The sequence below is a fragment of the Botrytis fragariae genome, assembly GCF_013461495.1.
Source record: "Botrytis fragariae strain BVB16 chromosome Unknown tig00000223, whole genome shotgun sequence".
NCBI classification, from domain to species: domain Eukaryota; kingdom Fungi; phylum Ascomycota; class Leotiomycetes; order Helotiales; family Sclerotiniaceae; genus Botrytis; species Botrytis fragariae.
Window position 1 is genome coordinate 478,975 of NW_023501001.1, and position 11,650 is coordinate 490,624.

General features: G+C 44.2%; 5 protein-coding genes across 5 annotated transcripts; 3 read left to right on the plus strand and 2 right to left on the minus strand.

The window, feature by feature from the left end:
- Positions 1–754: 754 nt before the first annotated feature.
- Bfra_010887 (putative ring finger domain protein) lies at positions 755–2,826 on the plus strand (the record flags this gene model as incomplete). Its single annotated transcript, XM_037341218.1, has 2 exons — positions 755–1,975; positions 2,038–2,826. The coding sequence occupies 2 exons, from the start codon at positions 755–757 to the stop codon at positions 2,824–2,826; spliced, it is 2,010 nt and encodes a 669-aa protein (XP_037188637.1).
- A 958-nt stretch (positions 2,827–3,784) lies between these two features.
- Bfra_010888 (putative ornithine carbamoyltransferase protein) lies at positions 3,785–4,943 on the minus strand (the record flags this gene model as incomplete). Its single annotated transcript, XM_037341219.1, has 2 exons — positions 3,785–3,828; positions 3,881–4,943. The coding sequence occupies 2 exons, from the start codon at positions 4,941–4,943 to the stop codon at positions 3,785–3,787; spliced, it is 1,107 nt and encodes a 368-aa protein (XP_037188638.1).
- A 424-nt stretch (positions 4,944–5,367) lies between these two features.
- Positions 5,368–5,976, plus strand: Bfra_010889 (uncharacterized protein; the record flags this gene model as incomplete). The annotated part of the gene is made up of 2 exons (XM_037341220.1): positions 5,368–5,392; positions 5,504–5,976. 2 exons carry the CDS (start codon positions 5,368–5,370, stop codon positions 5,974–5,976), a joined length of 498 nt encoding a protein of 165 aa, XP_037188639.1.
- Positions 5,977–7,116: 1,140 nt separating this feature from the next.
- Positions 7,117–8,097, plus strand: Bfra_010890 (uncharacterized protein; the record flags this gene model as incomplete). Its single annotated transcript, XM_037341221.1, has 3 exons — positions 7,117–7,260; positions 7,374–7,978; positions 8,052–8,097. 3 exons carry the CDS (start codon positions 7,117–7,119, stop codon positions 8,095–8,097), a joined length of 795 nt encoding a protein of 264 aa, XP_037188640.1.
- A 1,305-nt stretch (positions 8,098–9,402) lies between these two features.
- Positions 9,403–11,368, minus strand: Bfra_010891 (putative dicarboxylic amino acid permease protein; the record flags this gene model as incomplete). Its single annotated transcript, XM_037341222.1, has 5 exons — positions 9,403–10,421; positions 10,474–10,793; positions 10,845–10,930; positions 10,984–11,080; positions 11,169–11,368. 5 exons carry the CDS (start codon positions 11,366–11,368, stop codon positions 9,403–9,405), a joined length of 1,722 nt encoding a protein of 573 aa, XP_037188641.1.
- Between the last annotated feature and the right edge of the window lie 282 nt (positions 11,369–11,650).

Consider the following 11,650-nt stretch of genomic DNA (forward strand, 5'->3'; position numbering starts at 1 on the left):
CGCCTCCTGGCAAGATGCGAACAAAAACCTCGATTTTACGTTTATGGGCAAGTCAATTTCAAAATCACTCTTAGCATAACTGATTACTCTTTCATATGTCTAAATTGAAGTCAATCTAGCACATTTTGATAAAGCGAGAGCTTCCGACCATAACTGACGCCATAGGAGAATCATATTTTAAATACCTGCAATCTGAGCGAGGAGAGAAGACGATGTTTTCCGAAAGTCCGGTTCCGAGTCACCACTGATTGAATTCCTAGAATATAAGAAAAGGCATATTTCACTTACCAGTAGCATTATTCAACTGTAGATATGGCTGGATGTGCAAATCTACTGCCATCCGTCCCTCTATATATTCACCTTTCAATCAGGTCTTCCATATTCCATCCATAGCTAGCCGTACCAGAACCAATGAATCATATACGCTAGCACTGGCTGTACTGTCAGTTGATGATTTTCTCTACCAGGCCTCCCACAATGTCTTATATAAGTTTCTTTTCCTCCTACTCTCTGACACAGTATTCTAAGTATCTGAACAGCATCCAGAGTCGTCTATAAACAACTTTTGATCAACTAAGATTCTTCTACAAATCAATTTTACACTTTCGCATTACGTCCAGATAGATACCAATTTTCTCTTGATAACATCTTTCAAGAAGTTGTTACTCAGTCGCTGATATCTCTCCCAATAAAACATCTAACAATAATCTCCTTCCTCCTTCTTCGTCTCGAGAGATTCAATCATCATAAAAAAATGTCTTCTCAATCATCCAGAATGAGTCGCAGTTCCAATTCGACCGCAGTCAGCAGTTCCTCTTCAACCACTCCTTCAATGGACATCGATACCCGATTGGCTCCCCTTCCAGAGACTAGAAAGCGCTCGCGCAATTCAGATTTGGATTCAGATGACGAAGAACCACAAGCCCAAAGGGTTAGAGCCGGTGATTCTAACTCAATTGATAATATAGAGTCTGGAATGGCTATCGACGCGCCAGCTAGAAGCGTAATGGCACCTACTCATAGCAGGCAATCTCGAATCCGTTCTGGTCGCAGCACGATGTCTAGGCAGGAGCAAGAGCAAATTTCGAGCACTTTTGCCAATATTGGCGCCCCCTCTCAGACTCCAGCCCAGTCAGTTCTAGTTAGCTCTCCCTCAAGAGCTAACCATACAGTTCAAGCAAGCACAACTCGTCAATCTCCTGAGTCTACTCCGCAAAGCCGCTTGTATGAGGAAATATCCGACTATGATGCCGATACTAGTGGAGATGAACGCCCCTCGAAGGTCAGGCGCAGAGGCGAAGGTCAAAATTCTGTTCACACACGAGCAGGCCCTGTTGAAACTTGGAACTCAGGAGCTATTGCACCACCTGCTTCAAATGAAGCTTCAGTCGTCGAACATCAGGGCTCGGAGACTGCTTCATCACCAGTTTCAAGCTTGCTCCTGGCAATCGAAGCACCATCCAATCAAAATGCTTTGATGCGTAGAGATACACCATACATTGATCTCACGTGGGAAGATTCGAGCGATGAAGAAGAAAATGATGCTGCGTTGCCACCAGCCCCAAGTGTGCTTCCAGCTGTCGCAGCACCACCTGTTCAAAATTCTCAGCCCAACGCAGCCCCAAAATTTGTTAGCCTCATGTTTGATGATTCCAGCGATGAGGAAGAAAGTGCAGCTACCATGTCCAAGGCGTATATTGGCGACAGAATTGTGTTGGTAGAAGAGAAACGTCTCGAACCGTTTCTACCGGAACCTACCGTCAAGTTCCAACGCTTGCTTGAGGATGCTCAAACTCAGAAGCTACATTGTCTTGACAAATGGTATTCTGTAGGATACGAAGATGACGTTGAGTTCTCAAGACAGTTCGCTGTTCTCGGTACCAGCTGTAATGTGTACGTGGTCATCATAGGAAAGAGGCCAAATTGCAATTGTTATGAAGGCAATAGAGGTATACTCTGCGTTCATATTGTCTTTGTAGGTATTTTTATTTATTGACATATCAAAAAATGAGCGATGACTAACAGTCTCAATCGTAGATCCTCACGCAGTTCCTGAATCTACCGGCGCCACTTCGTCACCAATCTGCCTTCTTGGAGGCTGAGCTCAGATGCATGATGGGAGATGAAATCGATTGGATGGGTCCAGTGTCAACAGATAAATTCTGTACACAGAAGTCGGTCGAGGAACAGGAAACTTGTTCCATCTGCCTCGAGAATCTCGAAGGCGATGGATCTATCACGTGGTGTAGAGGCCAGTGTGGGCAGAACTTTCATCTGCAGTGCATTTGGACCTGGGCCGACACAAACTTTCGGGATGGACAGCCCGACATTACGTGTGGAAATTGTCGCGCACCGTGGATCTGGATTGGCCGTCAGCTAGCCGGCTTAATTGAAGGGGTGTGGAATTGGCAATTTGGGATCCACGACGACGATGCAGGGTATCGCTCCTTGAGTAAACTTCTAGATAGGGACGTGAGCAAGGAAGGGTACTTCAATGTAGCCGAGCTCCTGGGAATCTACGAGACTGTGGATGACGATGCAGAAGCCCGTCAAAGATATCAACGAGTGGTTGACAGATGGAGAGTGGAGATGGTGAGACGGCCTACCACGCTCCTAGAGGAAGTGTATGATTTCATAGTCCGCTACCATCCTGAGGTGTATAGTGACGTTGACGATGTGTTTAGCGATGAATCGATTGATGAAGACAATCCTAGAGCCATCAGGCTCTTGGAAACGGTGGACTTTGTAGAAACGAATGTCGAGAGGGTCTTGCAAGGATTACCAACCATTGATAGTGAATACACTAGGGACTTACACCTATTATGAAACAATTATCTTGGGTCAATTGAGAAACAGGCAGCCTCAAGGTATTGTACCAGGACGGGTGTTCATATAACGGACCCCTAAATCTACTCGTAACACCATCTATATCGGAAAATACCAACTTGAAACATACTCATTAAAAGTGGTAACACAAACACTGGCTTGCTTCCCCATGCGAACCGACGTTACCTGGATGGAACTCTGAAGTTTCTAATCAACTTCGATCATCGCAGCATGTCGAATCACAATTTGCAAATATCTCAACCGGAGGGCCGATTCCCTAGAATACAGGCTAGAAAAATGCCACTCTATTGGTCTCGGGTCAGAGATTCGCAAGACACAATGTCACAATACCTCTACTAAAAGAATTTCCCTCATCTATGGCTCGATTGAACAAGTCTACTGTAATGAAACAACGACATTTGCCTCCTTAGCATCTGATGGTTACATCTTTTGCAGTCATCGTCTTTGATCCATAGTAGCATAGTTATGATCAAAAAGGAACCCAATGAAAGGAGAAATGCTCACATATGTGCTGTGCTCGGAGGGAGATAGTGCTGATTATCTGGTGAAGGTGGGGGATGAGGGATTGGAAAATAAATTATTAGGAACGGGGCACTTGCTGGATGAAGAGTCCTATCTGGTGAATGGTGGTGGAATTTATTTAATTGACCGGAACTTATGTGGTGGTTACTATGGAGATTTTCACCGGTAACAAAGTAGCCTTCAGGATGGGCAAGTTCATTCTCGACTGATGGATCTCGTGCTTTATTTTGGTGTGACCCAGATGGGTTTTGGTGTTGAAACTTTGGGAAAGTTGAGCGCGGGTAGCATAATTATGAGATCAAAATATCCCTTTCAAACAAGAGCCATGGATTATAATATGACTCTGTGATTCCTAAATTACTATTTATTTTGTACTCCAGATAGCGCCTTGGTATATATGCTAACTCAAATGCCTTCATACGATTTTACCCTTGTTGACTACGAATGCTTCCAAAGCAGCTATGTTTGATTAGTACAGAATTCATAAAGTAAAGGTAACGTGTGGACTTACTAATAGCAGAATAAACTCTGTTTTCGGCCTCTGGGAAGACTAAGCTTCTGGGGCCGTAAAATACTGCATCGTTGACTTCATCTTGATGTCTGGGTAGACAATGCATGAATTTCCATCCTTCCTTAGCGCCGCCTCGTTTTGCCATTTCCTCTGTGATTTGGTAACCTGCAAATGCCTTCAATCTCTTTGCTGACTCTTCTTCTTGACCCATAGATATCCATGTATCAGTCACCAATACATCTGCGTTTTTAATAGCTTCCTCTGGCACGGAAACCTCTGTGAGTGTTCCTGGAGTATCTGTTGTAGTTGCGGCAGATTGGATAATCTTGCGCATATACTCGGGGATTTTATAACCCTCTGGCGATGAAACGGAAATGTTGATGCCCAATTTCATTGCTCCAATTGCAAGGTCGAAGAGAACATTATTTGAGTCTCCAATCCAAGCAATCTTCATTCCCTCCAAGCCCAAAGTTGGTGTAGTTTGTGACGAGCTTCTAGAAGGTTGCGAGGGGAATGCTTCGTGGATTGTGAGGTAATCGGCGATAGTTTGTAAGGGGTGGTATTCATCAGACAAAGCATTGATGACTGGTACACTCGACCACTTTGCCAGACCAGCAACATCTGAATGAGGCCCTACTCTAGCTACAATACCTGCAGTCATACTCGAAATAACGACTGAGGTATCGTATAATGATTCATTGACACCCAATTGAATATCCCCGGAACCAAGAAACATTGGATGTCCGCCCATTGTGGTAACCGCAGATTCGGTAGAGACACGCGTACGAGTGCTGCGTTTAGAGAAGGGCATGGCAATTACCTTACCAGCCAATGAGTTGAGGAGAGATGTAGGAACGGCGCCAGACTTCAGTGCGAGCTTGTGCGAATGTGCGGAGCGAACGAGGGTAGTAAGTTCGGAGGGAGTAAGGTCTGCAATGGAGAGAAGATGACGGGGCGCGAAGGGTGAGGTGAGAGGCGTTGATGCATGGCTGTAAGATCGCAATTGGGCTCTGCTAAAGCTCTGCAGAGCTCGAGATCCAGGGCGCAGCGAATTGAGAGTCATTCTGTTGGTGAGTAAGGAGATATGTCAATTGAGTAGAAATTGTTGGGAGATCAATCAGAGCTCAGTGAGAGAGAAGGAAGAAGAGAAATGTAAATAGGATGATTTTTGTTAGAGTCCCAAGATAATTTATAGTAACTTCCTTCACCTACAGATCTCACTTCAAATACGTATGTGATGTTGATAGTGAGTCAATTCATGAGTCAATTTTATTAATTGTTTATCTTCCCAACTTTCACTGAGTTGTGCTCAAAGCTTCGAAGCACTTTTTGGGACCCCGCATATCAACGCTAGCCACATTTGGTAGCACATCGATATACGAACATGCTGATTGGATGGCAAATTATGAACATTTGTACTCTGTGCATGATGATTTTGACAAAGAAAGTGTATCCCCGGTGAAGACGTTCCACAAATACTTCTCCTGATGAGCCTTCTACTGAGTGAGACAGGTGAGTTTTGGCCCGTGCATCAATGAGCATCCCAGATAAATATTGCAAACTTTGATTGTACCCTCTCCGACTGAGGCATAATATCAACTCCGCCGTCAATCAAGTATACAGGCACAGTCATGTCCAGCAGCACACTTTCTTCCAAAAGAGCTTCAAGCTCTACAAACGCACCTTCCGATGAGCACGAGACAAAGCGCGCCAAGAAGTCGGATGCCCCACCCAAGCAATATGTCTATGTTGTTTTGCATGAAACTTCCTTTGGAGGCGATCATACAGCTGTGGAAGGCGTCTTCTCAACCGTTGAAGATGCGACGAACGGGTTGAAGAAAATTGTCAATCGGGAGTATATTCACTTGTATGACGATGTTGAAGAAGCGGGCATTGAGGTCACAGAGCGTAATGGTCTGGTGAAGTGGCATAGTAGTGATGCTGGTGAAGGGGAAGAAGTCAGTCTTTATGTGCAGAAGCATAGTCTACGAGCACCGGGCTCGATAAGGCAGCGAGAATGGGGTGTTGAGTCTGGCGATGAAGACTTGGTGGAAGAGAAACAAGAAGAAGAGGGAGTGGAGGATATGGAGGAGTAATTCGACGGCAAAATGATTTCGGGCTTTGGCCAGTCAATATCTCCTACAAGATTTTGAATTGGGTTCATATTTGGGTGACCTCAATTACCTGACAAGAAAAGTTGTCCTTCATTGTTAATTTGTTCGTTTTTGACACAACTAGCCCCTTAGTCTGGCAATGGAAAAGTGGGTCTCTACTCGAATGAACCCTTTGGCGTTATTGGTCTAATTCAATGATCATTGTTATGGCACGGTTGATGGACTTAATGAGCTTTGGGTACGTGAAGGAAGGAAGAAGATAGGTGATTTCGACTTTAATCTCTCGAACCGGAACAAGGAATACGAGGACCAGTGAAGACAACAGTATACAATCTTATTCCCCATAATACTATGGATTCTCAATATGGATTTGTTTTCAATACTAGCTGTAGGACTCGATTTCAGTAAGCAGAGACTACCTAAGTTGATTTTGTGTTGTGTTTTGTAGTGTACTACCTAAGTTAGGTTTTTGTTCCGTTTTCCAGTGTTTGGTCTCTTGGAATGATCGTACGTTGACTAATTCGTATAGAACTGGGCTATGACTGCCACTCCTCGGGTTCTCTGCATGCTCACGGTTATCTATACTTTCTGACGAGAAGTTTATCAGTGAAAATTAGACGAGTATCCAGCCTACATATATACCCTCTCAATTGATCCAACCCTCCTGGCAAATTGCTAATCGCAGATGTTCAACGTATGCTCTGATCGTGGTTCCCAGAGCGAGCAAGAGAATTTAGGAAGAATCCTTCTCGCCACACGTTTCATGGTTCTAGCGAGTGATTGATACTGTGCTAATACCAGCTTGTTCGTCGCTGAAAACTAAGATATTGAGTGTTGTAATTTGGAAAAGAGGTTCTTTTGGAAGGTATGCGGTTGATTTTATTCATCAGAATAGCATTTCCAGGACTAAATTTGAGCTAAAACTCAACTTGGAAAGAAAATTTACCTTCCAAATCGAAGGAAATAGCGAGACCATGAGTAAAAACCCCAATAAAGGAAGGACGCTAAAGCTATATTATGACATCTCAAACCTGCTACCTCCACGAACGAAATACAACTCATACACAAACATCAACATAATACTTCTTTGATACATTTTTGGTTATCGAAATTGGCATCATGATGGATTGGAATTCAGTAAATTTACCACATTTGTATAATACGATCGAGCAAGGCCCTAAGGATGGCGCTCAGTTGAACCCATTATATGACGAAGCTTATGCAGCACCAACCGGAGATGAGAACTTGCCATCTTTAGACACCGAAGTATCATATAATGAACCCGAGTATCATTATCTGAAAACCGTCCCTCAGCTGCATTGACTTCCTACCATGGTCTCCATCGCCCAGCGAGATTAGATTGGCATCGGATAGGTCAGCCTTTGGCCAGAGATGTCGCCAACGACACATGGATGAAGACCCGCCGTGTGCTTGCTGCCTGCGATTCCGAAGACGACTTGCAGAATGAAAACTCCAAATTCACACAAGCAATCATCTCAATGACAACAACCCCCTCCAAATCTGACGGCATGGCCTACTCAATCTCGGAATCTGACTATCCATCTCCGTCACAAACACCGAGCTACTTAACCTGCACCCCCTCCATGTCTCCCCAAAAATCAAGCCAAGGACAACACGTCTACATGGTGCTCCACGACGCAGTCCCCGTCGCAGCAGAATCTCTCGCAACAACCAGTGTCACCGGGGTATATACCACACTTGAAGAAGCAAACGGATTCGTAGAACGGGTTGCAGAAGAGACATGTAGGGATGTTCCAGAGGAAAACATGAAGATGGCTATAGAAAATGGAGCGTTTGGTTTTGACATTTTGGATGTGAAGAGGCATGTGTTGCATAGGGTTTATATTGAGAGGCAGACGGTGAGGGGAGAGTGGAGTGAGAAGACCAAAATTGAAGAAACGGGAGTAGTGAGGGATCAGGTAGAGGATGTGGGGATTTTTGCTGGATTTGCGAATTTGTCGTTGTGAGTGTTGCGTTGGGTAATAGTCTGAAGGAGAATCATGCGCTACGATTATGTTGTCTGATGCATAGTCAAGGGCTCTGGGATTCATGGCCGAGGTTTATGAGGGTGATGGGCCTTAGATTAGGTATTAATACGAATGGAAAAGTTCTCTTCAAGACTTGACCGATGGTTTATGATCAAAGCATTTCAGCTTTCACCTCTCATCCTTGAAATACCCTTTCTATCACCGCATCGCCCGCTTGCGCTTCCGTATTCCACATTGGCACTCTCTTGGATAACTTGATCGGATTGATTATCTAAATTATTCAAGCTCCAGTCCGCTGGTTAATTTCAAGACGGTCTGGAACATGTAAGAAGGGGAAAATTCGTCCAAGATTAGACTACTATACTCCAGATATACTCAAGCAGAAGAGGTCATGAATATCAATATGCAGCCCAAATTTCTGATAGATATAATTGGCTGCTTGAAGATCTTCTAACTTAGGAAGGTGCTAGTATATTAAACTAGTGACGTAACTTGTTAATACCGATACAAATGACGTGCAGCAAGCGAAGAAGAGCTCGCGGAAGCGAATACGTATCGAGAATATTAACTACATCAGTACATGTACAAGGTTACCTCGCAATTCGAGTCTTCCGGATACACAAAATTCCCGTTAGGAAATCACGATTCAAGTCTTGTTTCCCGAGTGGCTAAGTACAATAAACAGTACCAAAGAATATATGCAAGCAACGTGTGACATAGAGCAGGGAAGATAGTAGGGAAGGGAGCTAACCCAACCCATCCCACCACGCTACCTATTAAGCTACCTATCAAGCTACCCATCATCCAACACGACACATTATCCAATCCATCTCCCACCCAAACCCGTCAGGATTCCCCTTGTAATTCTGGGATATGCGATATGCAACAAAGAGATTTTTATCCCATGTGATGGGAGATCCTAGCTAGACAGCTAGGATAGCATGTGTGTAGATAGGGACTCGTGATAGCATCCGGATGAATCTGAAGGGGGGGGAGGATAGATTTTACAGGGTTACTTGATTTAGCCTTCTTCCGAATACGGGGTGTGTATTTGGTGGGTTTGGCCTTGTGAGATGCGTTGGTGTGGGTACGGATAGGGATAAGGATAAGGATTGTATTCGGATTATGCGAAAATGAAGGAAAAGGGGGGCAGTTCGGTTTGTGTGCTATCAGATTAGTGAGGTGGTCCTGATGTAATTTTCGTTTTCTTCTTCACAGTAGCTATCAATGACACGCATTGTTGGGACTTTCGCATAAAGACTTTTTGTTTATATTACAGAATATACTTTTAGGCACTGTCTACATAAAATTCATTATCTTCATATCCCATATCTGGAAATCATAGTTAAACATCCACCCTTTACTTCCAATCAACTCCTGTCCTCTTTTTACCGAGAATCTAAAAGGCCCAGCCAAGCGTTAACCTATAAATTCGCTCCCACCTTGTTTCCTCATTACTACCCCGTCTAGCTGCCTCCTGCGCCAAATATTCTTGTTCCTGCGCATCAATTCTCGCCTTTCCGCTGAAGAGATCCGCTTCCTCAGGCCTCAAGATCTTCGTCTTCATTGAGTATTTGTATCCGAAGAACATGATAATGTACAATGGAATAGCCAAATATGTCGTGATGAAAGTTGAGTGATCAAAGACGGGTGTGGTGCCCGCTTTGGCGGTCTTCTTGTAGCAGAATAGCGCAAATCCCTTGAAAAAGGCAATGAGGATACAGAAGACAAGAGCACCGTAGGAGCCATAGATACCGAGAGGTGCTACGTATGCTAATTCGGTGTTCTGGATTCCTTGTGCACGGCGAGCGCGTACGAAGTAGATATGAGAGATGAGGATAGAGATCCAGGTGAGGAGACCGAACATAGTGACGAGATTGACAAAGTAGCCAAAGACGGTGTAGGAAGCTGTGTTAACACCCAAGAAAGCGAGGAGACAGAATGCAGTACTGAGTCCAAGGGCATAAATGGGAACTCCACGTTTATCGGTGCGTTTGAAGATTTTGAAAGCTTTTCCCTCGGAGGCAAGACCGAAAAGTGTCCGGGAGGCAATGTACAGATCGGAATTTGCCGCTGAGAAGACGAAGATGAGGATACAGGCATTGAAGATAGCGGGGAGGAATTGAATGCCGCTGATCTTGATGGCAACTACGAATGGCGATGCAGAGGCACTGTTGCTCTTTGTGTTACTGTCGAGAAGGAGTTTGGAATTGTATGGGACGAGCATGCCGAGGAAGAAGACGAGCACGACGTAAAAAAGGAGAATTCGGTAGAAAGTGAGCTTGATAGCTTTTGGAATCACTTTGCGTGGATTGGCAGCTTCTCCTACTGTTACACCAACGAGTTCTGTACCTAAGAAGGCGAAGACGGCAGTAGTGAAAGTAGACCAGACGGCGAGAAATCGACCAGAGTTTCCAGCTATATGATGTTAGCATTGTACCTCAACTATTCGAGTACATGAGCTGCTTACTCAAGATGTATTCGTGGAACGCTCCAGGATCACTCCAGTATTTGAATCCAGTTGCCTGATGATCCGGTCCTCCTCCACATACAAGGACTAAACTCAAGATGATGAGACCTAGGATCACAATAACTTTGATACTTGACAACCAGAATTCGAATTCTCCAAAGAATTTCACACCAAAATAGTTGATAGAGACGATGGCAATCAAGAATATAGCAATGAAGACACCGGGATTAACTTTGTCTCTTGGTAGCCAATATTGTATAACCAAAGATGCGGCTGTAAGATTGTTAGGAGTGACGATGATATATTTGAACCAATAGTTCCTAAAGCTTGTTAGCATATGCTAGTTGAGCATAGGGAGACTTTAAAATTACCATCCCAAACAGAATCCTAGAGCGGGATCAACAAATCTGGTAGCATAACCGGTAAATCCACTTGCCAAAGGCAACCAAGCAGCCATCTTTCATGTTGTCAGCACTTGTTCATTTCAGAAGGCTATCACAAACGACTTACCTCACCGAGAGCCGCCATGACCAAAAAGCACAGTAACCCAACAATCGAATAGCCTATCAAGAGTGGCGCAGGACCTGCCTGAGCAAGGGCTTTTCCCCTGTAACATTGTGTCAGCAACGCCTCTCGCAAGACTTATCATGCAAGGAAGTAATGACAGATTCTTTGAAAAGAAAGCAAATACATACGTTCCAATAATCAATCCAGTTCCAATAGCACCACCGATTGCTATCATAGTAATCTGTCGAGACTTCAAACCACGATGAAGATTGTGATTTGGATCATTATCTTCACCGACATCTTGAATGCCTGCTCGTTCGTGCTCGATGGGATAACTTGATTTCTCTGCACTCGAGGGCGAGTAATCTCGTGAAATGTGTGCCGCCATCTTTGGAAATATCTGTTGAAATCAAAATCCTTTCGCAAGGAAGACAGACAGATGCCAAAGTCTGGAAAGAAGAGGTGGAGAAAGGAGGAGAGTAGAAGGATGATGTTCAGAAGAATCTAAAGGAAGATCAACGAATGGGTGGGAGATCTCAACTATCTATATGACAGCATCGGGTATGCGCTAGGAGGCTCCTGGTAGAATTAACAACGTCTAGATTTGCCGTATGATAGTCGACCTAAAACTTTTTAGTACGCACTAGGTATAATAAATGACCATCCCGAT